Consider the following 25,767-nt stretch of genomic DNA (forward strand, 5'->3'; position numbering starts at 1 on the left):
TTGCACTGATCTGTCCTTTCTCTGACACTCCCCTTGAGAGAAGGCTTTTTTCCTTTCTTTTTAAGCCTGCCAAAAGGCACACTCATGTCAGTTGTGGTAGAGGCTTTTCTTTCTCTTCAGCCAGTATGAAAACGTAAGCTAATAACAATTGTGGCTTTATTTACAGAACATTTGTGGGTAGACACATAGTTTAAAAATCAGTTTTGCTTTAGGTTGCATTTGTGTGAACAGAAGCAAAATAGTGTTGGGTTCTGTCATGGACTGCCCCCATCCCTGCCCACCACATTGTGTAATCTTATAAGAAGGCAGTTAGGTTACCGGGGCAGTTTGTGTCTCATTCCCTTTGCTTGCCAAGCGACTGAGGATGCTGCGTTCAGACATCTGGAGGCGGGCAGCAATCGGAGGGATGCGGGAGAGTGTGGCGGGCAGACGTGTCACATCTGCCTTCATGTCGCTGAGAAGTTCCTCCAGCTGGTTCAACACTGGCAAGCCAACAGAAGAGAGAAAGGAGGAGAGAGAAGCAGAAAAAGAAACCGCAATTTGTCAGGTGGGACAGAGCCCAGGTTTGCAGATGACCTCTCCTAGCACCCACAACCCCCTTGCCGAACCTACCGTAAAAGGGTTATTATTGCATGTAGTATATGGGATGGGGGTTGCTTCCAAGACACTCCTAAAGCTCAAGAAATGCCCAGACATTCCTCTTTCCACCACTGATAGAGGAGGAGCACAGCACACTAGGCCCATTCTTTCCATCACCAAACAGTATGTCCCAAATAGCTACAAAGCACTAGTGACTAGATTATTCTATGTGGATGATGGGAGATGAATTCACCAAAGATACTTATGAGAAACTAAACACAAAGAGATACTCACACGATATTTGTGGCAGGGGAGGGGTGGGGACTCATGAAGAAACTCACAGGGAAACAGACCAGAGATATAGTGATAAATGCACAGAGATACACAGGTAGTGAAATACATCAGAGGTGTTCACATGACACTTTGATAGGGACAAATGTCAACCAGTGCTACTCACACAATAATCAGTGGAGAAACTTGCAAGAGATACTAAAGGGGCATTGAGCCAGATAACCCAGAAGCACTCCATATATAACTCAAGAGCATTTTCTGGGAACATTTTTTTAAGGATACATCAAAAGCATTGAAGATGGTTGTGCAAAGAGATACTTGAGTATTCCACAATGACATCAAAGGATACTCCATGAGATATGCTGCAGGCATGCTTGGCAGGGGGAGGGAAGAGGTGTTCAGAAAAGGATGTGTTTGAGGATGCTCAGCTGGCACACAAAAGATTGTTGGCAGATACTCAGAAGCTACTTGTGGGATACTCCATAGAAACCAAAGCAGATACACCAAAGATACACAGAGCAGCATCAAGGAGACAACCGTACACAGCGGCTTTTCTGATCACAACCGCACTTTAATGGATTCAGAGTGTGGTACAGAAGGATGCAGCACAGACGCGCGAAAGGGAGGGGAGTTACATGGACTGTCCTCTCCGGGCCCGTCTACCCACCCGCCTCTTACCCTTGTGTAGGACGGCGTTGGCAGGCTTGTTGCCAGCCAGAGATTCCTTGGACAAGTGCTGGTGGCTCTCAGCCAGACACTCCACCTCGGCAAAGCGGGTGTTGAGGGCCATGGCCGGGTGGCTGGGGTCCTGCGTCATGTTCAGGTAGGCCGCTCTGCGCAGCTGCTCTTCAATCACCAGGGCTTGTTCCAGGAGCTGGAGAAAAGACAGGGCATGAGTAGATGAGGAGGCCGGATCCCTTCAAAAGTGCAACTTTGCCAAACATGGCCTCTCTTACAGTGAACCCTTTGCCAGGACATTTGTTTTTAAAAGTTGAGATTTCCAGGCTGTCTGCTAGATTTTGTACCCAGTACCAAACACTTCATCAGGATTCAGCATGGGCAGAGAATGAGAACATGGCCCTGATTAGCTATGATTAGAAGCTTTTTCTCAAGCTTTGCCTGTATTCCAAATGTCATTCAGTAGGCATTCTATCAGAGCACAGAAGAAGGATTTTTAATCAGAAATATTTCTACATCTGTTCTCATTTACCAATCTTAAAGGCATTAAAACAGATCCATTGAAATCAATCAGGTAAGTCAGGAATTACTTGTGTTGCACCTTATTTCAACAACTGTACTCTAAATATGATTCCAAGAGCTGTACTCTTAAAATGGATTCCAAAGTACTATGTTTGTGCAGCATGATAGTCAAAGCATATAATGCTCCAGTGTACATATTATTTTAGAAGCAGCACTTTTTGTTCTTAAACTAGCATTCTTTGGCTATATCATCATAATTAAACTTCTCACATTTTAGGTAAAAAATGCTAAAAAGCAAGTTTTTGACAAGCACTGTGTTTTTGTTGTGTGCCTTCAAGTCATTGTTATGTGCCTCCTACAGTGAACCTATCAAGGGGTTTTCTTAGCAAGATTTCTTCAAAGCAAATTTGCTATTCCTCTAATGTGGAAAAAGTGTGACTTGGCCACAGTCCTCCAGTGGGGGTTTTCATGGCTGAGCAAGGATTTCAACCCTGGTCTCTCCAACATTCAAACCACTATGCCATGTTGGACAACTGTAAACCAGGCCTAAATCTCTGAATTCTTGTCCCTTTGCACACACCTTGAACCTTCTTGCAAGAAACTTATTCTTCATCTCCAAGAAGTTGCCCTTGTTAGCTTCGGTCTTAAACGGTTCATTGATGATAGCAAACTGGTTGTCATTCTGGATGTCCTGCCAGCGAGCATAACCATGACTACCAAGTGGTACAGAGGCATTAAGGAACATCCACAGTGCAGCAAAGAGCCCACTGCCCCCTCCCAAGTTAGGCAAAGATACAAGGAACACAGACATACAGTCATCCTCACGATTTACAGATGGTGGCAATTCTCTTTGCTCAGCTACATAACCATGGATTGTCTGGTGCCTGTCTGTCTCAACATCAAGACTAAAGACCCTTTAAGTTACAGGTGAATAACTCACTGGCTATTTGACTGATCTAGTTACCACTGTTGCACTCCCCACTCCCTCCCCACACTCCCACAAGCTTGTTACTTGAGGAGGCTTTATGTGAGTTTGTGTACAGAAGACATGCCAACACACAGTGATGTATGGATAGGATCAAGCCTCTCCACACCCCTCCAGGAACCCTTTTCAGCTCCTTGACTGAACTTAAGCCACACTCCTCCATGGTGGAGGCTACTAGGTCCTACTGCCAATGTGGCAAATGTTGGAGAACACAAGCATCAGGGCAGCCATTATGCATGTGCCACTTCCTAACTCCTTCCAGCCTTGGAATGCCACCCAGCTGGTACACATGGGCTTTTCTCCCATCCCAGGCCCACCCCTGGGTTAAGCACTAACCAGCAATTTTTGGTGCTCATTTCTTTGTTCCATCACATATTTCTTTACTGGGTTTATATCCTTTTTTCAAAAAGGGGCGCTCCTGCCCCTGTTTCCATGAAATGAAATTTGTTCTCCTACCTTGATAGGAGTCGCCACACACAAACACTCTCTCTTTCTCTCTCTCTCACACACACAGAGTGCTATTGGTCAAAGGATACAGGACAATGCCAGCCAGTAGCCAGTAGTCATGTCGCCGGTGCCAAATCTCATTGAGCTTACTAGAGGAGATGGCGGCTCGCTCCTCATTCTGCCAGAGGGTGTGGAGTTCTAGGGAGAAAGGGTCACAGGCAGTGCTACTTCTCGAGTAACCCTTGCCCAAACAAAACTAAATGCCTCTTTCCACTAGGTGCACAGGGAGGTATTACCTCAAACAGAAATTAGGATTTAATGAAACAAAACAAGGATGTTGCTTTTTTCCAGACATCCAAAAGAAGGGAGAGTGCTTCTTTCTCTGAGTGACTTGTGAGGGAGATCCACTCACTTGACCCCTCACTTATATCACCCTCTGTCCAGCACTGGCGTACCCCCACTGTGGGTCGAACCTCCATTTGCCACCACCTACCTGTGAAGCCACCATCAGCAATGTTGAACATAAATCGGGGCTTCTCCATCTTTTCCTCCTTCTTGCCATTGTTCCGGTTCTCGTCTTTAATGCTGCTAGCTCTGAGGTCTTTTCCTGGCTCCCTCTCACCTTTTGATTCTTCTTTTAAAAGGGACAGTATAAAAACGTAAAGATGAACAAGGCCACCAAGTCCCATGTTCCCCATCCCCTCCTGCTGCCCTCCTCCATTTAAGATTTCCTTTCTGTAAGCAACACTTGTCATTCTAATACCTTCCCATCCACCTCTCCATTCAAGGTCTTGAAGAAACAGTGAATGTGGAAAAGTTATTTTTTAGACTATTACTTCCAGCATCTCCAAAAAGCCAGTGGATGGAAGATTTGGAAAAAAGCAATTTTTCAACCAGTTTCTAGAGGGGAAGGGAGATTAGGAAAATGATCCAACCTAGTTTATTTGTACCCCTTTTCCAGCTGTGGAAGGTGATAAAAATTATGTTTTAGAGGGAACGTTTAGCTAATGTCATGTTTGGGAGCCAATTCCCAGTAGCCACATTACCTTTCTTCACCTCCTGAATTTCCCCCTCAGCTTTCTCTTTACTCTCATCATTCTCAGGGGTTTTTTCATCTGCAACAAGTTTATCCGGATCAGCATCTGGAATTAGCAAAGTGCAAGAAAATGGAAGGAAACAGGATCAAGGGGATAAGGAATAGCTGCTCTCCTCACCCCTGCAGAATCCAGGGAGATGTTTCACACACCACACTGCACACAACTTCACTGCATTTTTCTCAAACTAGAACAGGCAACCTCAGCCAAAGGGTCTTGTCATCTTTGAAAACCTACAGATTGAGACTGAAGTTTGGCTGGAACTCCCACTAATTGCATGCTGCCAGGGACGTAGCTAGGATTTTAGGATGGGGGGGTCCAGACTAAGTGCCACCATTATAATGGGGCTTGGGTGCGGCGGTGCAGCAGAACACACCAGTCATTTTTCTAATGGAAGGGGGGGGTCCAGACCCCAAGAACCTCCCCCCCTTGGCTACGTCCCTGATGCTGCTCTCACCAAGGCTAGGGTTGCAGATGGTTACTGTACATACGTACATACGTTTATACTTTAATGTAATTGTCTTGTATTTTTTTGCACTTCATTTTCCTCTAATTGCTATGCTTACAATACCCTTGCCCAACACACATACTCATCTCTGTGTACATAAATGTGCCAACCTGAGATAACACTTCATGCATCTGATAAAGTGAACTCTAGTCATATTCTACTAATTTTGTCTTTAAAGTGGTAGGAGTCTAGAAGGTGTTGGGTTGGCTTGTTTACTTTGGTCCTCCACAAGCCCCAAACAGGTTGGCCAATGGAATTCTGGAACTGCAGTTCAAAACCCCTATAGGACCAAAGTTTGAGAACTACTGGGCAAAATGAATGACTCCCACGATTTCTCTGGAAGTTTTCCACAGACCTTTTCTGTTGGACAGGCCAGAGTTCTTGGGCCACAATTAAAGTTGCCAAGTAGGCAACACAGCTTTACAGACACCTTCTTTTATCGCCTATTGACCTGCCATTGCACCTGTGCCAAATCCAGACATATTCAACTTAGCACTTTTACATGGCATTCATTAAAATAGTACAAATGTGTTCGTCTTTACCTACCAAAAGAAGATTGCTTTCAGCACTGAGATCTGGCACAACTCTACCCCTACTTTACACAGCAAGTGTTTTTTAAACAACAACAACAACAACAACAACCATTTTTACCAATTTTCTCTTTCTCTTCTTTGACTGGAAGCTCAGATTCTGACTCCTTCTCCCCAGGGGCCATCAGTCCCTCCTCCTCAGGCTTTTTGGATGGCTCCAGCTCCACCTTTTCACCTGAGAATGTGGCACAAATAGGCTGCTCGGGGGCTGAAGGCTGGGAAAGATAAAACAAAGGGATGTGTGTATACAGCGATCTTAAGACTTTGGAACATCCAGACCAGGTATGAAACCTTCACCTGTAAAATCATGCAACAGATGCTGAAAGCTTTTAGCAATAATTTCCAGCAATCTTTGAGCCGCTAATGCATTGCTAGACACTCTATGTGGCATAAAAAATAATTTGATTTAATGCAACAGCATTAGAGTGCACTGTGTGATTGTGTCTTGACTGCCTACAGATGGAGCTATGGCTTTACTCATCTGAGGAATTTTCTGGCCTTACACAAAACCATATATGACTGTTAATATGGAAAGGGGTGGTTTTAAAGAGAGCAGGGCATACCCAGATGTCCCTGTCATTTGTTGCCTTATCTAGCACCACCTCTGGCAATTCCTTCAGGAAACATCCCCCAACCTTTTCCCACAAGGAGCCCCCACCACAGCCCTTTCACTCGGCACTACAGACCATATGCAGGGGAGTCCCCTGAACAAGCACAAACCTCCATCTCCATCTTCTCGCCACCCTTGGCTTCCTTCTCCGGCTTCTCGTCTTTGGCCTCTGAATCCTCCTTTTCTGTCAGGATCCCCCCGTCCCCTTTGTCACTCGGAGCTGGGGTTGCTGGTAAGATGGAGACCATGATAATCTGCCCTGGCTACATCCATCTTCCTCTCTTTTCCCAAATACACATTTCCCTACAACCCATTATACTTTAAGAGAAACCAAGAGCTGAGCTGAACTGCAGTCCTGCAACATTCACAAGCACACTTAATATTTTAACATACTGAACTGTTATCGAATTTATGCTATCCTATTATAGCACCACATTAAATTACAACCGGTTCCATTTGCACTTGTATCAAGATTCAACCTTAAATGCTGGGGTATAATTTTGACGTAATTATCATCAGCATTAATTCTCCAACGATTTGGCCATGTATATTAGTAACTGTAAAAAAGCAGAACAACTGGACACATCCACTAAAACCAATATGAAAGAGAGACAAAGTAATTTGGAAAAACTCTGGTCTCAGTTAGAAATCTTAGGCCAGCCTCCTGAGAGCTCCTTCTTTGCTCCCCTTTCCCCCTGGGTACCTACCTGGCTTGGAGGTACAAGGCGTATTGGTGCAACTGGGGTCTGGGGTGGTGGTAGAGGTTTTGATAGTGGGAGATGAAGCTCGGGAGGACTTTTTGGAGTCAGCACTGGGGTCGGGCATCAATTCAGGCATGCTCCAACGCCCATTTATATGTTCGAACTCTTGCACCTATCATGCAAAAAGACATAAGCCCTGCTGTAAGCAAATTAAGGGCCACAGAAACAAATCATTACAGAGTAATAGAGGGAAAGCCCAGTCTATGGACTCATTATGGCTTTTGTAGGAAGGATTTCACAAACACCATGATTATGATGCTTTGAACAGCCATGAAGAATTCATCTGTACAAATTAAAGGGTACTGGTTCAATGCATGCTCACAGTCTCTAAGCTGACAAATAATGTGTATTAGCAAGCATTTCATCCCATCCTCCCTCCTCATGTTGAGCAAACTTTTAATTCCAAGATTCTTCCCCATTAGAGCAAGGGTGGACACTTTGTGGCCTTACAGATATTCTTAGACTGCAGTTCACAAAAGAACCAGGCAGCAGAGATAATGGTATGGGATGAAGGGAGCTGCAGTCCAACAGTGTTTGGAGGACAACAGTTTCCCCACCCTTGCTTTAAGGGGCCACCTTTGCATCCATGCAGACTAATCTAAAAAGGCACTGTATAGTCAGTCCTTCACCTTTACCCATATGCCTTTCTATGCCCAGTGATCAGATTCCATACCTTTTTCTTCACCAGAGACATGACGCCTATCCGTGTCAGGACCTGCTGCCTTGAAAGTCCCTCCCTGGGAACCCCATCAGCAAAAGTCTCAGAACCATCAGCCCCAGGTTCACAGAGGTGTCTCATGAACAAAGAGACATATGCCCTGGGAAAATATAAAATCCAACAGCTTAGTGAGGATTTGTGCAAGGCAAAAACTCACCGAAGATGAGATTCTGATCTCTCTCTCTCTCCTGTCTGTAAGTCTGCCTACTTGGGAGGTTGCAGAACTCTCCTATCAGAAAAGGTTAAAACATTTGGGGCTTTTTATTTAGGAAAAAAGTTAGTAAAGGTGGAACAGATGTGTGAAACTATGTCCAGAGTGGGGAAAGTGGACAGATAAAAGAGCCTTTGTACTCTTGTATAATATTAGAATACTGGGTCAGCCAGAAAAGCTGAATGGTACAAGATTCAGAATACAGGCTATACCATTTTTATACAAAATTCATTATCAAGTTATGTGATGGCTTCCAAAAAGAGGTAAGACAGATTCATGGAAGTAAAGGCTATCAATGGCTACTGCTCAGGATTGCTGTATATTACAGGGAGGTAATGGGGGAGAGAGGTGTTTTTGTTGTTGTTTCAATCTTGTCCTGTTCATGGGCTTCCTTGAGACATCTGGCTGGCCACTCAGGGAGCAGAATGGTGGAGTAGATAGGCCTTTGGTTTCATCTAGAGCTCCTCTTAACCGCATATAGAAAGATGCTGCAGTCATAATGTGAGGAGAGAGGGACCAATTGTCAGTACTAGTTATATCAGAATGTGGTTTAGATTAGAGCAGATTGCTGCCTCTCGCCTAGCCATTGGCTAATCAATCTGCAGTCACAGAGTTCTCACAACCAAAATTCTGAAAGGAGCCTGCAATAGCATCAAATCGAAGAGGGAAAGGTGGGAAATGGAATGGAAAATCTTAAGCACAGACCCCATCACCAACACCCAAATACACAACAGAGGTCCTAGCTCAAGATTCTTGCCACTTTGTTGTTGTTGTTGTTATTATTATTAGCCTTTATTTATAAAGCGCTGTAAATTTACACAGCGCTGTACATACAATCTTTTTAATTGGACAGTTCCCTGCCCTCAGGTTTACAATCTAAAAAGACACGACACAAAAGGAGAAGGGAGTGGTGGTGGGGAAGGGGATGAGGGCCAGCAGTTCTTCTCTACCTCCGAGGCCTGGATCAGGCCTTTGCACTAGTTTGCCATCAGATTTTCTTGCTTCGTCTTCAACCAGTGAACACATGGCTGTGTAGCTGTGGGCCAGCTTGGCAGAAGCCATACCTCAGGCTCCCCAATGTACTTGGCTACAGCTTCCCTCTGCAGAGGGATTGTTCTGTGTCTGCATGAGGGAGGGAGGGTCACCTCTTCACCTCACACTCCAGGAAACACAGACCAAAAAATGCCTGTGGAGGGCATGTCAGATGAGTAAGAAATGTCATCACTTGGCAATTAAAGCAGTGGGGCTAATATGCCTCCTCTATCCCAAGGGTTCAGACTCAACTCTAATATCTCCCTCATTCCGCAATCAACAAACTTGGCACCTCAACAATTTAGACAGAAAATATACTTTCTATGCCTTTCTACATTTTGTATTATTCTTGCTGTTTGTGTGAACTGGGGGGTGGCGGTGGGAGACACTGAAAGCCTTTCTCCAGTGTCAGGCATCCCAGCAGGCATCGGCATGCTTATCCCAACAATCAGAATGCCAAAATGGATAGGATGCTTACCTATAATGGTGTGTGTGCTGCCACAGCTGGCATCCTGATGGTGGTTTATATAAGCACTAAGTCAACCTTACACCAGGATATCTCTTTTTTTTTTTTGGTTGATGCAGAGGTTGGTATTCGCTTCCTCCCACCGCACCCACCAAAGCTTCCTCAGATGGACATTTCAGTCTCTGAGCCCCTCCATGCTCATTTCATGCCTGGTGGAAAGCAGGGGTCAGGAAATCAAAGAAGCATCTGGCTATGTCACCATTAGCAGACCCTAAATGATTCCATGATTTGCTGAGACCTCCAGGGGGCCCAGGAGGGTGATGCAATCATTTTGCACCTGGGTACAAAGATGTAGCCAGACATTTCTCCAATCTCCCACTGCTCTCCAGTACAGCAGGTCCCCAAACATCACCCATGAAAGGGGTATTGGGAAAGAGCAGCAGTGTAAGGTTAGGAGCAGTGAATGACCAGCTGTAGCATATTTCTACAAGGGAAACTACTACACTACATTGAGACAGAAAGGATTTCAGCCCTAGATTATGGGAAACTGTATCATCCTGGTAGATGCTTTTAGGAGTACTGGCCAGAATTTTTATTCAGGGCTGTCTCTGGGCAGATACTGAAAGGAACCTTCTATCAGACAGGACTCCAATCTCATACAGATAACCTACTTGAATTCTTTCTCAGTCTTGCCCCGCAAGTCCCGAACTAGCCACTGGGAGGTAAAAGCATCTTGGGGAGGCATGCCCCAGCGCATAACAGCATTCAGGAAGGCCTTGCGTTGACGGGTGTTGAAGCCCAGCACCTGAAAGGAGGAAATGCAATGCAGCAGAATCAGACTCCCAAACATCACCCACAGAACTGCATTCTAGATCTTCATGCCCTGCTCCCTCTACTAGAAAGCCCAATAAAAGTAGCCAGAAGGATAACCTGAAAAATCTTCCTCTTAATGGGACTCAACCATTTTTCACACTGCAATGTAACTGAGTATAAGGTGACAGATTTATCTTTATATCTAACCTTTTAGGAACTTTTGCGGGGAGCAAACAGCAATATATAAATGTTTCTATCAAGGAAAATAAAATTTGGTAACTACTGCACTAGATTCTAAGACCTAAGTGAACATTATGTTCTTTTTAAAACCTTACAGCCTTCACTATATGTTTGAAGACTACACCAAGGCAGAAGGACAAAGCGAAAATCATTCAAATCAGTCAAAAGGCACTCCAGGAAAGGTGGATAGTGCAGAAATACCTTCGCAAACCACCCCAAAATAATGAAAATCAACCAAAAATCAGGCAAAACCAGAGGCCAAAAGTAACTTTGGTTATCAGCCTCTCAAATGGCTGCTTGGCAGGGGAGGGAGACATCTGGCCAGCAAGGGAACTCAGGGCCAAAATTATCCCCTGCATCCACCACAGTTGCCCATCCCCATCTATACAATTGAGATCCTCTAATGTGTCTACACTACAGGGCTAAATATCCCGAAGGCACCAAATCCCATCTGATCTTTGAAGCTAAGCAAGGTCAGGCCTGGTTAGTAATGGGAGGCTGCCAACTAGTACCAGGTGGTGTAGGCTATATTTCAGAGGAAGGAACTAGCAGAATTACTTCTGAGCATTCCTTGCCTAAGAAAACCCTAAAAAATTCACAGGGTCACCATAAGCCAACAGGTGACTCGAAGACAGGCACTCTTGCACATCCACGCACAAACACAAGCCTACCCAGAGCTCAGAAATATTACTTTTTGGATTACAACTCCCAGAATCCCCAACCAGTGCACCTGGGGTGTTGTGGTTAAAAAATACAGTTTCCTGAACCTGTGACCTCACCACAGCATTGCACACTTTTCCCACCACAGGCCAAACAGCTTTTAGAGGAGTGGACATAAACAATTAGCCCTTTAGCCCCACTGCCTGCAGGCTGCCCTCTAGAGCTGTTCTCTCTCACCTCAATGTTCCCACCAACCCGTGCCAAAAGTGGGGGGAGCGGCTTGTCCTTTTCATTCCGAAGCTGCCGTCTGGACTGTCTGCGACCTTGTTGTGTAGAGGGAGAGACAAGAGACTTACAATCAAACCGCTTCACTGCTGTAGCATTAGCCAGACATGGCCAGGTGCCCAGAAAACCTCCACCTGGCTTGGCAGGAGGTGAAACAGACTCTTGCCAATGTCCCCCGTGCCAGTAAGCCCAAGGCCACATGCTCATTTAGCCAAGGAAAACTCGGAAGCAAGCCCAGTTCCCTGGCAGGGCTGATAGGAAGGGCTGGACGCCTTCCCAGAAAGACAAGGGCAGCAGCTTGATTTGACAGAAAGCAACCTCCCACCAACCACACACACACACACACACGTACAGACACAGAGGGATGCCACCAGGGAAAAGCAGTTCCCATCAAGTTTCCTAAGTGGGATACAGTAGGAACATTGGCCAAAATACAGGCACACCAATACACAGAGTTTGAGAAAATGCTGCACACAAAGCAAGCATGATCTTTCCTCCTAGGCTAGAATGCTAGCATTCAATGGGTTCCCATTTTCTTCTCAGCAGGGGTTTTCATGCTGTGTGGACTAAAGGTGCAGAAGGCAGGAAAATCCCCTCCCCAAAGCAAACAGCTGGGCTACTGCACAATCCTCAAGCCCCTCTTCAAGTCCACAGCTCAAAAGAGAGGAAGGGGGAAAAAGCCCTCACCTTCTGGCCTCTCGTCAAAGTCTTCGTCCTCCTCTTCAGAACCCACTGAGTATTCAGACTGATTGTCTGGAACAGGATGGCGTCAGTTTGTAAGCAGTACCAGACTGTTTGCTTGTTAAATGCTTCATCCCTCCTCCTTCAACCCCACAGAACAGCTCAGTAGAGCTGCACCCAAGGCTACATGATTTCATCACTTTGGGGCAAACTGCTGAAGACTTTAGAATAAGAACAAGCCCTTCCTTGTCTTGAAACACCTGCCCAATGGCCAAATATATGATCAAGCTGCCATACTATTTCCAGGGGACCACATATTAGAAGCACATATTTGGCTAGATTTTCCTCCACTGCACGATGGAGGATCAAAAAGTCAGACATACAGTGATGTAGCCACTGAATGCCACATTTAACACTATTTCTCTTTATTTGCAGATGTCTAGTTTTTAAAAAATGGGAACTATGGATGATTCAGTATAGTGTAAATACTTCAGCAAATCATAAAAATCTGCCGGTGAAATTACCTTATGCAGTCCCTTATAGTGAACACCAATGTAGCCCAATGTATGTGGCTCAATGGTCAATGCATATGACTGACAACCCATTGAGCAACTTCAGTGCACAATACACAGTCACACACTACTGTATGCTGTATGTGCAGTGGTCCGACATGTACAACTCTGCTTATGCCACTTTCAGCTGGATATAACTATTGTGCATTATCCAAAACAATCCCTCCTCAAGCACAGTGCAACAACACCAGCGTATGTTGCTAACAAGATGTGTATCTAGGTTCCCCAAAGTTTGAAACCCATTTGCTTTGGGCTGAGCTCAGTAGTCCCAGCTGCACAAAGTGGGTGCTTCCATCCTCCCAAGAGAGCCATTTAATGCTGACCTTGGTCCTCCTGGGCAGCATCATTGTAGTTTACTTGTTTGCGCACACGCTTCCCTTTCCCCAGGTTGCGGGCCAAGTCTTCCTGTTGCTGCTCATAATGGTGCCGCAAAAGCTTCTCCCAATAGTCAGGATCCACATTCTCCTCTTGCTTGATGATCTCCCGCTCAATCTCTTCAATCTGAGGTTGTCAGAGAAGGACAGAGAGTGAGACACGCATACTGGCCCAAGTCATGGTCACTCTTGCACCAACCAGAGCCAGGTATACACAGACCTCTCAAGCATCAGCTCTGGGTCACAATCTTTTTGCCACAGGAACCACCAGCATCCCCTTGCCCAACTGACCTTGTCCTCCTCCCGAACCACATACTGTGCCACTTTGAAGGAGCTGAGGTACTCATTCATGTTCTGAACATCAGCATCATCTGTGGCATCCTGGTTACGGTCCAACAGCCGAGCGATGGCTTCGTTGTCATAGTGGATGACACTGCTGTCTTCCTCTTTGTTCTCCCCTACACAAAAATCAGGAGAGAGAGAAGAAGAGAAAATTGGGATAAATGATCTGAGCTGGGCCTTGGGAGAGTTGCTGTCCCAAACCATGCGAGGATTTGTGAGCTATAGAATTCAATTCTAGTCCAGTTCCTGGTAGTACAAGCAGATTCAACACACTTGACTCTGCTATGGCTATGCAAACTGACTTCAGCATTCCATCTGGAAATCCTGGATGCAGTGGATGCCAAACATTTTTTCATCATCTAATGAAAAGGCTACAAATCACTTTTGAGGGATTTTGTACTTGTAAAAGATATTCCTGTTTTGGTGAATATGTGACTAGATTACTGCAGCCAATTCCAGTCAAGTCTGCCCTTAAAGAAAACAACCTTTAACTACTTTCTGCTTCCTATAGCATCACTCAGAGCAATGAACTTCTCACCCTCATTTTCATCTTTGAAGAGCTCCTCAGTGCCAAATTTGAGAATGTCATCCAGTTCCTGTTTGGACATGCTACCCGACTTGGAGCCCAGTCCTGGGCGAACCACCAGGTGAGTCAACATCATCTTGCGCTTGGCCACCTGCGTAATCCGCTCTTCCACTGATGCTCGCGTTACAAAGCGGTAGATCATCACCTTGTTAGCCTGGCCAATACGATGAGCTCGGCTGAAGGCCTAGAAGGAATAGGGAGATGGAATGGGATGAAGGCACAATACAAAAAGAGACCAGAGAAATGAATCTGGGTGTAATTTCCAATACTTTCATGGTTTCAGAGAGAGATGTAAGAGTCATGAAAGTGAATAAAGTTAGAGAAGAGCCAGTTGGTGTTTTCTAATACATACAGGGAAAAGCTCTTTGTTCAATACTGTGTAAGAGAGAGTGTTTAAACACTGGTCTTTTAATATCCTTACGTACAGCTTGACATAAGGAGATGTGATCAGAAGATACATCTTTGTAAGACAGTACGAGTCTACCTGGATATCATTGTGAGGATTCCAGTCTGAATCAAAGATGATCACTGTGTCTGCTGTGGCCAGGTTGATGCCCAAACCACCAGCTCGTGTAGAGAGCAGGAAACAGAACTGCTGAGCTCCAGGAGCTGAAAAGGAATGAAGGGTTTGCTGAGTGAACGAGATCGGAAGGCAAATGAACTAGAAAGCTGAAAGAATACAAGTCTGAAAGAATTCTGACTGAAAAGCCAGACTCAGGACTACTCTATAGGAGATATTTTAATTTTTGGTAACAGATTCCTGAGTAAGGCCTGTTACAGACTGCCAAAATAAAGCTGCTTCGGGTCTCTTTGGAGGTATGCTGTTTAAATGATGCATGGGTCCTAAGAGTCCGGAGGTCACACCAAAGCCACACTCCATTCCTAAGCACTGGAGTGCAGCTTTGGTGCAGCTTCCGGATTCTTAGGATGCATGCATAATTTAAACAGAATACCTCCAAAGAGACCCAAAGCAGCTTTATTTTGGCAGTCTGTAATAGGCCTAAGAAACCAAAAAAAGACCACTGTTAGTCTGCTTCAATACTTTAACTAAACAAACAAACAAACAAACAAACAAATCCCATTAATTAAGATTAAACATTATGATTTTCCCCTTCAAATTATGCACAAATTTCAAACAGAAACAGACATGCTATTTCAAATGGTCACCTGTGTAATTATACATAGGGTTCTGTGGTCTCTGTAACTTATTAAGAATATTGAAAATTGGCAAGTCAATTTACCAGATGCGGACAGATATTACATCAACAGAAAGAGATTAACTGCCCACTGAAAGACTGCATCTGCTCTTGTCCTAGTGGCCAGTTTATAATACCTAACGAACTTGAGCAGCTGCAACCCCATAGCTACTCAGAAGAGATGCGGCAATGAGATTCTGCATAAGGACATTGTGGAACAAGCACAGATGTACTCCTACCTCAGCAGCTACATGCATCAAATGGCAGTGGGAAAGATGTGAGTTAATCACATAGGACATTCATATATCACATCCATTTTTGCAAAGCTCTATGATTTTGCAGTAACCATGAGCATATCACTAAGATTCCAAGCTGAGTGGTAGGTGAGGGTGACACATCACAGTCCAAGTGAAAAGGTTCCCTTGTAGTCGAGAAATTTAACATTGAACGTGGTTTCTGTCTGGTTTTACTTTGCAATGGAATCAGGACTAGGGTGAAAAACAAGAAACTAAAGTGTCTTCTTATACTTGGTAATATCTTCTAATTTGCTCAAGGTAGGTTACATCAAAGTAATCTTATTCCATTAGCAATATGGGAAGATCATCAGCAACACAGAAATGGCTTCTGCTGTAGCTATGACCAACGGAAAAAACTGGAGAATTGAGTCAGCAATAGATGTGTGTGGTTTATGTTCAGGCCCAGTGACTTAACCACCCTAGAGACATGCTCAGTATAGTGGCACATATCCTACTCAGGTCTTTCACTACCACAACTGAGAACATGAAGGAAGACTCCAAACCTAATTGTCCTGGCTGGAACCATGGTCTGTAGACGACAAAATAAGATACAAAGCAATACTAATGTTCTTGAGTTGAAAGATTGGGTAGTACTGATGAAAGGATTCTAAGATGAAAAGCTGTGCTGGAGTGGCCACTGACTATGCCACACTACCACTTGATGTGCAAGCAGATGGTAGAGGCATCAATGCAGATGACTCTACTGGCATTTTTTACAATGCCAATAAAGAATTCGTTGATACGCAAGGTGAACCAAAAGAATGGATAACAGTACAGAATCCAGCAACTAAACACTGGGTGTCAACACTAGAGCTGAGAGCAAGGATGTCTATGCAGACACCAGTGGTATGGATGAAACTATTACTAAGTGGATAAGCTAAGTGGCAGTCAAGGAGGAAAACTGCCTCAATGAGTTTCTAGTAAGACATATTGATTCGTGATGTGTCCAAAATATGATATCTTCAGTTTAATCATTTTGGCTTCTAGTGAGAGTTCAGGTTTGTACTGAACTTTAGCAGTATCATTGTACCAGCCTAATGATACAGTTAACACTTGTCAATCAGGATCTCTTTGCTTCTCCACTGGCCATTCCAACTTGATTAACCAACTTCCCTTACACCTTTATCCTTTCTCTCTTCTCTGACAAAAACCTGACAATTTTAGACCCCAATTCCTGCTCTGCTTTATCAATTGTGACAACCATGTTTCCTTTGCAAATGACACCTAGACTGATCCAAGCAATGTAGACCAGACCAAGGCAGTTGGGAATTCCCTTCTGAGGGGACATTTCCAGCAGGCTTAGAGCTAACAGAATTCAGGAGCTATAGAATGACTAATCCATCTCCTGCCCTCACACATCAGGCCCCAACACCCTTCAAGCTTACCATTAAACCTATCAATTGCCTCTTGCCGCAGGGCCCCTGTAATGCCCCCATCAATCCTTTCATACTTGTATCCTTCATAGTCCAGGAAATCCTCAAGAAGGTCCAGCATTTTTGTCATCTGGAAAATATATCAATGAATGAGATTCTCTAGAGGCATAAACGTTTTGAAACATCCCAAAATCAAGGCGAGGGGGGGAATACATATATGTTTTGGGGGTCAGAAATAAATAGAAATTATATGGGGAACTGAAATAAATGCAACACATACTTTCCCAACAATTCTAAAATTATAGTTTTTTAAGGGTTTTTCGGGCTATGTGGCCATGTTCCAGAAGTTTCTTCCTGACGTTTCACCAACATCTGTGGCTGGCATCTTCAGGGAATGATTTGCCTGGAAAAAGTTGGGTGTATATATACTGTGTGAGCCTGGGAATGCAGGAGTGATTTGCATGTGTATTGTTCTGTGCTGATGGCCGGCCTCAGGCTGGGAGGCTAATGCAAATGAGGATTAATGTCTGCTAATTGGTGATCGTTATCTGCTGGGAAAACCCCTGATTCTGGATGGTTTCCCATTTGCATTTGCTGAGTCCTTATTTTGCTATTGGTAGCCAAATTTTGTTCACTTTAAGGGTTTCTTCTTTCCGGTTGAAATTGTCTAGGTGTTTGTGGATTTCAATGGTTTCCCTGTGCATCCTGACATGGTAGTGGTTGGCATGGTCCAGAACTTCAGTGTTTTCAAACACTATTTTATACCCAGGATGGTTTGTGGCATGTTCCGCTATTGCTGATTTTTCTAGCTGGCCCAGTCTGCAGTGTCTCTCATGTTCCTTGATTCTTGTTTGCACACTGCGTTTGGTGGTCCCTATGTAGACTTGTCTGCAGCTGCATGGTATGTGGTAAACTCCTGCGGCTGTGAGAGGGTCTCTCTGGTCCTTGGCTGAGCGAAGCATTTGCTGGATTTTCTTCATCAGTTTGTAAACCATTTGAAGGTTGTGCTTCCTCACCACTTTGCCTATTCTGTCTGCGACCCTTTGATGTATGGTAAAAATACCTTCCCTTTGGTTGGCTGCTTGTCTTCACTCCTCTGGGTTTTCCTGGGCCTGGCAGCTCTTCTGATGTCCTTCCTTTTCTTTTTCCATAGTGAATTGGATGTTGGGGTGGACGGTTCAGGAATACAGCCAGGTCTTCTTCTCCATGGCTCCAGATGGTGAAAGTGTCGTCCACGTATCGGAACCAAGTTGTGGGCTTTTTCGGTGCTGTTTTCAGGGCTTGCTTTTCAAAGTGTTCCATGTAAAGGTTTGCTATCACCGGGCTTAGAGGGCTTCCCATTGCTACTCCATCTCTCTGTTCATAGAATTTATTGTCCCACTGGAAATAGCTTGTGGTGAGGCACTGTTTGAACAGGGCTGTGATGTCTTCTGGAAAAATCTGTTGGATGAGTGTCATAGTGTCCATTATGGGGACTTTGGTGAACAGGGAGACCACATCAAAGCTGATTAAAATGTCTCCAGGTTTTAGTTCCAGGTTCTTGATTTTTCCTATGAAGTGAGCTGAGTCACTGATTCCATAAATTCTAAAATTTATTACTTTAAGAATATAAAAGGTACTCTGTGTAACTTAACACATACAATTGTACTGTTTGTATTTCAAATGAAATAAATAATAGCAAACAGTCCAATTGTACAGGCTAAGTTACAAATCACCAGTTCTGTTTGAATAATTACAAATATATTGATGGTGAAAACGGAACAGTGTACTGTGAATCCTAAGGTATCAAACATATAATGGTTTTTGCCTGTTGCTACAGTTCTGATAGACATCAAAGATATATCTGTACAGTCTTTTCTATTATAATGGTCCCAAGCATGGAATGCGCTCCCTTTGGATGGAGCAGTGATTGGTTACCACTCCCAGTGCTTTCAAAAGGATAAGATGAAGATGCATGTTTTCTGGTTTGGCATTTTAAGCTGTTACTATTATTACATGGATTTGAATGGTTTTGTTGTTTTCATTGTTCAGCAGTATTTGTTAGCTGTCTTGAATGCATTTTTTGGTGCAAAGGTGGAACAAAAATGTAACACCAATAAATGTACACTTTAACTCAGCAATGGAATTGTTGCTGAACATTACATGACTCTTCTTAGGATACTGTTTTATCCCCTTGGGCCTTCTGGCCAAATCAGACCCTAGAGAAGAGAGAACTGTGGAGTTGGACTAGCTGGCCCTTAGGGTAATTTACATCTCTAAAGTCTGCTACCCCACAGCTCCCTCACTTGTGAGAAGATGAGCACTCGGTGGCCCTGCTCCTTCAGTTTCCTCAACATCTTCTGTAACAGCATCAGTTTCCCAGAGGCCTTGATCAGAGCACCCCCTTCGTAGGCACCGCTTGGCAGCTTGGGGGATTCCTGTCAAGGCAAAACACAGCTGTCACTAAAAGGGCAGATGATTTGCATGGGTTTCTCTTCCACTGTCATATACTAATGGAATATATCAAGACAAGGGGCTGACTGGGGAGGTGAGCTGATTTGTCCACCAAAATCTTGCATTTCTGAAAAACAAATAACCCGGGAGCTTCTTCTCCACCTCCCTTGCTGTGATCCTGGCACATCCACCACAGAACACAAAGGACCATAGAGCTGAAGGTATTTTGTCCCCACTCCACAACAGGGGTGCACACACCCCTTCCAAGAGGGGAGGGAATTGCCCTGGTCCTGACCAGTGCTCTCAAAGCCAGCCAGCCAGTCAGCCAATACAGGACATACCATTGCAGCAACAGGGAAGAGGTAGGGGTGGTTACAGCATTTCTTCAAGTCCATCATGATGTTCAGTAAAGACACTTGGTTTCCACCACCACGTGAGTTCAAAGCTTCAAAGTTGCGAGTCAATATGTATTTATAGTATTTCCTGATTTTGGCAGGGAATGGGGTGGGGAAAAATGCAGGAAAAGAATGGGAAAAACAGAGATGCTATAAACCACTCATACATAGAAGAGTATGCAAGAACTTTATCAAAAGGTAGAAATTATACAGAAATTTTCCCAGCATGTCAGTTTTTGCATCCAGCAAGTTATGCTTAATGGTTGTCTTTTTACCAATTCTATGACCTGTCTCAATGATCAGAACAGAGAAACCAGGATTCTGCCATGCCCTGTTCTATGGGCCTCCCTAAAGGAACTGAACCCTTCCCACAAGGCATCTGACTCCATCCTGGCCTCTGAGGGGGAGAGAAAGGTAGGCCAATGCCATCGGGCCTCCCTAAAGGAACTGAGCCCTCTCAGAAGGCATCCTACTCCATCCTGACCTCTGAGGGGGAGTGAGGGTAGGCCAATGCCATCAGGCCTATCCTTAAGATACAGAGCCCTCCATCTGTCCATCTGCCTTGGTCCAGGCCTCAGAGGGAGAGAAGAACTGCTGGACCTGATCCCCTTCCCACCCACCATTTCCTTCTCCTTTTGTGTCGTGTCTTCTTAGAGTGTAAGCCTGAAGGCAGGGAACCGTCTAATTAAAAGATTTTATGTACAGTGCTGAGTAAATTTACAGCGCTATATACATAAAGCTTAATAATAATAATAATAATTCTATCCTGAGCTTCGCAAGAGGCAACTCATCTTCCAGAGAATCTGGAAACCTTGATTTTTCTCCACCCTGAGCAGCTCTTGCTCCCCTCAGTCAAACTCTTATACACCCAATCCCTTTCTCTGATCCAAAAGCCCTCAATTCTCACTGCACTTGGAAATGTATACCACCACCATCCCAACTGTCCCACATCACTAGTTCACATCATAGACCTTCCACAAAAGGACCTGAAGGTATCTGCCCTGTCGCTCCCTTCCCACAATACCGCCCATACTTCTGCATGGGGCTGAGCTCCACTCGGACAATGAGCTCTGTCTTGGCCGGCATATTCTTGAAGACATCAGCCTTGAGGCGGCGCAACATATGGGGGCCCAACAGGTCATGGAGTTTTTTAATCTGGTCCTCCTTGGAGATGTCAGCAAACTCTTCCAGGAAGCCTTCCAAATTGCTGCAGGAAGGAGACAGTGAGGCTTATATCTCTAGAGATGTTTTAAATGAACAGAATACTACACAGAAAACACTGAGGGCCAGGGGAATTTTGGCAAGGGAAAAACTTATTGAAATGAATATGCCACAGCAAAGATATCCCATGAGGGGGAGTACTCCCCAAGGAAATCCACCTCCTCTCTCCTGGCTCGTCCGAACTCTACAAATTATATTCCACCTACAGCCTTACATGTAAAAGCAGCTAGTTCCTTTATGCCCCACTATAATGTCAGCACTGCCCAGACCAACAGACATTGTGACTGCATATTTAACTAGGGACAGGTAACTGTGGCATTGGGAGGGGTGTGGTGTCAATAATCTTCTCCCAGCAACTTTCACCGTAGTATTTCAGTGCCATTTTTACCAACTTTGAGTCAATTTGGGGGTTTGCCAGAGATGGTGGAGATGGGAGAAGTAAACAGCCACATTTTTGGCCAGCTTTTGGCAAGATTTTAGGCAAAAAAAAAAACCAAAAACAAAAACAAAAAATGCCCCCAAGTCACAAATATATTTTTAAAATGTTTAAGGGTTGAAGGGCTTTGGGGAGTCATCCGGGAGCTTTACATTGCTGAAACCATGTTAAACTCCAAGAATTAGATGAAAATAGGAAACCTACAAACAACATGTGAAAGCAACAGGTCTCATCTGTTGCTGGTTTTCCCCCCAAAAAACTGATTTTCAGAGCTACAAAACTTCTGTAGGTACAAACAGTGATGCGGCAGCTAAAAAGGCCAATGCAATTTTAGGCTGCATCAATAAAAGTATAGTGTCTAGATCAAGAGAAGTAATAGTGCCACTGTATTCTGCTTTGGTCAGGCCCCACCTAGAATATTGTGTCCAGTTCTGGGCGCCACAATTCAGAAAGGACATTGAGAAACTGGAGCGTGTCCAAAGGAGGGCGACAAAAATGGTGAAGGGTCTGGAAACCATGCCCTATGAGGAACAACTTAGGGAGCTGGGGATGTTTAGCCTGGAGAAAAGAAAGTTAAGAGGTTAAGAGGTGATATGATAGCCCTGTTTAAATATTTGAAAGGATGTCATGTTGAAGAGGGAGCAAGCTTGTTTTCTGCTGCTCCAGAGAACAGGACCCGGAACAATGGATGCAAGCTACAGGAAAAGAGATTCCACCTGAACATTAGGAGGAACTTCCTGACAGTAAGGGCTGTTCGACAGTGGAATGCACTCCCTCGGAGGGTGATAGAGTCTCTCTCCTTGGAGGTCTTTAAACAGAGGCTGGATGGCCATCTGTCAGGGATGCTTTGATTTGGATTTCCTGCATGGCAGGGGGTTGGACTGGATGGCCCTTGCGGTCTCTTCCAACTCTATGATTCTATGATTCTAAATCTGTAACCTCGAAGCTAAAAAAACACCAAGGATTACAGAGAAGGAACCACACACAAAAAGGGCAAGAAGATGCTATTTTTCAATGCTTCTTCTTCTCTTATAGTTAACTTTTAAAGACAGAAAGACAAGAAATCAAAGTCTACAAGAAGTATTCCAACTTTATTATGTACAGATTTTATCAAGCCCAACCAATTACTCTTGTAATTTTAGGGAACATGGCTAATCATAACCAATGCCACTGTTGCTCTCACTCTTTCCCAAATTCCCACATTTTTTAAAAATTCGGAAGCAAAAATTAAATTCAACATAGCTTTATAGGATATCGCTACAATCACTGCATTAGCTAACCCTATAATGACAAATTTGGGGACGGGGGGGAGGATGTTGAGGTAAGTCAGGAAAGAGAAATATCCACAGAAAGGATATAGACTGGAAACACTATGTATTCCTTGTTAGTCTCAGTATGCAAAGGGAGTGTGCAGCACCTTTGAGACTAGGTGAAAGATAGAAGTTGGAAGCATGAGTTTTTTGCAAATTTGAGCCTATTTCCCCAGATGCATTTGGAAGTAGGCTCAAGTCTATAAACACACAAACTACAATGGACTCAAAGGTGCTGCAAAGATCCCTTCCCACTGACTTTCCAGACTAACATGGCTATGTCTTTGAATTATGTTACTCACTGTTAAACACCCAAAACACCCCCCCCCCCAAATAAACACTCTCTGACTAGATCTCCATGTGAGACATGAAAGAAAATACTCTCCCTTTCCATTTTACTTTCTAAGGCAAAGCCTGAACTTAGACAGACATAAGTAGATGAGGGGAAGCCAAGACAAAATATGAAAAGGTGATCTGTTTCTCTTTCCACAACCACACTGACCATTTAAAACCTGCCTTCACTGGCGAAGGGGAAGATATACTTATCAGCAGAGGTTCTCATCTGACAACAACCAAAACACTAGAAGGCCAAATAAATTGCAGCCAGGAGTGACCAAGCTGCCAGAATGGTGGCAATTCACAGCCTGAGCCAGCAGAGGGTGACCTCCTTTCAGAGATAAAGCTCCAGACACTGAACAGCACCTCTGTCAGGTTTCCTAGATAACATGGAACGCTAGCGCTGCCCTGTCAGGTGAGACAGATGGCTTTTGTAGGTTCCTTTGACATTTTGAGATCCACTGTTAAGCACCAGGCCTTATGGTGTTAGGAAAGTCCAACTGGTTGTGGAGAAAGTCTTTGACACAGGGGACAGCTAAGGAGATGCTGTCAGGAGAGGTGCCACTTCCGATTTCTTTCACATTCAAGACAAGTATCTTTTTGTATCAGTTGGCACAATTCCTCATCTCCCCATATATCTAGATGCTTTTGAAAATTGGGCATTCAAATGTTCTCTAGGTTTAAGACTGATCAGATGGAAGTACATGGCACCTACAGATGGGAAAGCTGGCCAAGACATCAGTGACAGAGAGAACAGGCAGCATCACTAGTTCTTTGACTAACAGGCCTCTACAGCAAGGAGGAAAGAAAGTGCACAGGTTGGCCATACTTGAATCTCTCAGGAGTCAGGAAGTTCAGCAGATGGAACAGCTCCTCCAGGTTGTTTTGCAAGGGAGTCCCAGTGAGCAGCAGCTTGTGGTCGATCTTATAACCATTTAAGACCCTGAAAAACTGAAACCAAGAAAAAGTTTGAAGAAAAACAGGTCTTGTCTTGACTGTTATTCTCACAACCCACAATCAAAGAGAAGTTTCCCAGACCCCGATTTTCTTTCCATGCATGCAAGCCCATGCTTCAGACTGACAAGCTCTCCTCACCTTAGACTGGTTGTTTTTGAGCCGGTGAGCTTCATCTACAACAAGACAGGCCCACCGGATGGAGGCCAAGGCAGCCTGGTCAATGGTGACTAGCTCATATGAGGTAAGGAGGACGTGGAATTTCACCTGAGCCTCTCTCTGAAAATAAAGAAGGGAGACAAAGACAGAGAAAGTGAGATGAAAATAAACAAGAGAGAGAAAGAGAGAGCAGGTCAGCCACCATCAGCTTTGGATACTTCCACAGGAGAGGTGAATCGCCAGCAGAATTGCATCTCTGTTTAAAAAGAGGATCAAGTCCGCATTTAGACGGATTGTTTTACAGTTCCATAGCATAGCTTCACTACTTTACTGTCCTCACAGAAAGAGACAGTGAGGGAAGGAAAGAGAGTACATAACCCTTCTGAAGGGTTGATGACTGCATCCAGGGCCAAGGGCATTATGTCCATCACATAAAGAAGGACTGTTTCTTTCCTAGAAAAAAGCAAAGAGAAAAAATAAACCCTCAGAAAGTCGCATTGAGCATAGTCCTTCTTGAGGGTAGGCAGTTTTTATAAATGTTATGCATGCCTTGTGCATTTTAAGGCAACCTGACAAAACAGAGCTGTAGCAGTCTGGAAATGAAGGGGTTAACAATCTGCCTTTGACCTCAAGGTAAGACTGCAGCTATTGTCTATTTACAACAGTCAAAATAAGGCAGATTCCAGAGTACAATGCTGCCAGAGTAGCTGCTACACTGTAGGATGGCAAAACCCAGACCCACTTGCCTTCATCTTGAAGGCCTTCTTTCCGCCTTTCATAGCATTGTCCTCAAAGGAAAATTCGTTCTCCCGGATGATGGAGCGGCTGTCCTTGTCCCCAGTGTAGGTCACCACGTAGAAATTGGGTGCCCACATCTGAAATTCTCTTTCCCAGTTGATGATGGTGGACAGTGGGGCGCTGACAAGGAAAGGCCCCTTGGTGTGGCCCTAGGGTGGAGAGAAAGAAGATTGTATATGAACTGGAAGGATCTTTGCCGTCAGCGGCTCAGGAGCCAGAAAAGACCATCAGCCCTGACTCAGACTGAGGCAGCAATTCTCAGGCTCTTTGCTTTTGGCTCCCAGGGGCTGAGCTAGGCAAAGAGAAATCCATTCATAAAATACTGGCTGCCAGAATGAGCAAGGTTCTCCCCTGGCTCTGCCGGGATCACTGACACGCAGCCAGCCACAGCAGCTGTTCATACAGAAATAACAGCTGTTCACAGATGGACCTTTTGCCTGAGGCTGAGGCAGTCCTCCCAGCAAACATCCATTAAGCACCAGCACTGTGCTAGGCGGAGTACACAACGCAGGCATTGCCTGGTCACTGTCCAAAAGGCAAGCCACATCAAACAGACAAGGCTCAGGAAAGTACCACACAGAATGGATCTTGTGGGATCTTGTGGGATCTTGTGGGACCTAGGCTAAGATATAACTTCCTGCAAGGAACACAGCCTTGCAAAGACATCACACAGAAGGGTAAGTGTACCTGGGAAACCTCGTCCAATCTCATTTCCCAGGTGCGTATCATTTGAATTTGCACACATTTTCCACAACTATAATAAGCAAGGAGGCACGCTGGGTGCAGTGCAAAATTCCCTCAGTGCACGTCAGAGT

At 44.5% G+C, this 25,767-nt stretch overlaps 1 protein-coding gene across 9 annotated transcripts in view; it reads right to left on the reverse strand.

The window, feature by feature from the left end:
* Nucleotides 1–25,767, reverse strand: part of CHD3 (chromodomain helicase DNA binding protein 3) — a 78,729-nt gene that overhangs the window by 2,324 nt on the left and 50,638 nt on the right. For 8 of the 9 annotated variants that reach the window (XM_089480033.1, XM_089480034.1, XM_089480031.1 and 5 more), the window contains 24 exons: nt 24,901–25,101; nt 24,137–24,274; nt 23,871–23,992; nt 20,772–20,945; nt 19,685–19,826; nt 19,196–19,327; nt 16,923–17,040; nt 14,530–14,654; nt 13,998–14,229; nt 13,409–13,575; nt 13,067–13,244; nt 12,178–12,243; nt 11,443–11,528; nt 10,164–10,297; nt 7,739–7,883; nt 7,012–7,177; nt 6,415–6,533; nt 5,756–5,909; nt 4,549–4,644; nt 3,996–4,136; nt 3,592–3,700; nt 2,651–2,783; nt 1,549–1,744; nt 319–482 (listed from right to left, as the gene is read on the reverse strand). In XM_089480033.1, the coding sequence (XP_089336159.1) occupies nt 319–482; nt 1,549–1,744; nt 2,651–2,783; nt 3,592–3,700; nt 3,996–4,136; nt 4,549–4,644; nt 5,756–5,909; nt 6,415–6,533; nt 7,012–7,177; nt 7,739–7,883; nt 10,164–10,297; nt 11,443–11,528; nt 12,178–12,243; nt 13,067–13,244; nt 13,409–13,575; nt 13,998–14,229; nt 14,530–14,654; nt 16,923–17,040; nt 19,196–19,327; nt 19,685–19,826; nt 20,772–20,945; nt 23,871–23,992; nt 24,137–24,274; nt 24,901–25,101 (3,438 nt within the window). The remainder of the gene's footprint in view (nt 1–318; nt 483–1,548; nt 1,745–2,650; nt 2,784–3,591; nt 3,701–3,995; nt 4,137–4,548; nt 4,645–5,755; nt 5,910–6,414; nt 6,534–7,011; nt 7,178–7,738; nt 7,884–10,163; nt 10,298–11,442; nt 11,529–12,177; nt 12,244–13,066; nt 13,245–13,408; nt 13,576–13,997; nt 14,230–14,529; nt 14,655–16,922; nt 17,041–19,195; nt 19,328–19,684; nt 19,827–20,771; nt 20,946–23,870; nt 23,993–24,136; nt 24,275–24,900; nt 25,102–25,767) is intronic. The other variant, XM_089480032.1, reaches the window with a different exon arrangement.

The sequence above is a fragment of the Sceloporus occidentalis genome, unplaced genomic scaffold (assembly GCF_023333645.1).
Source record: "Sceloporus occidentalis isolate IW3139 unplaced genomic scaffold, rSceOcc1.0.p SCAF_14, whole genome shotgun sequence".
NCBI classification, from domain to species: Eukaryota; Metazoa; Chordata; class Lepidosauria; order Squamata; family Phrynosomatidae; genus Sceloporus; species Sceloporus occidentalis.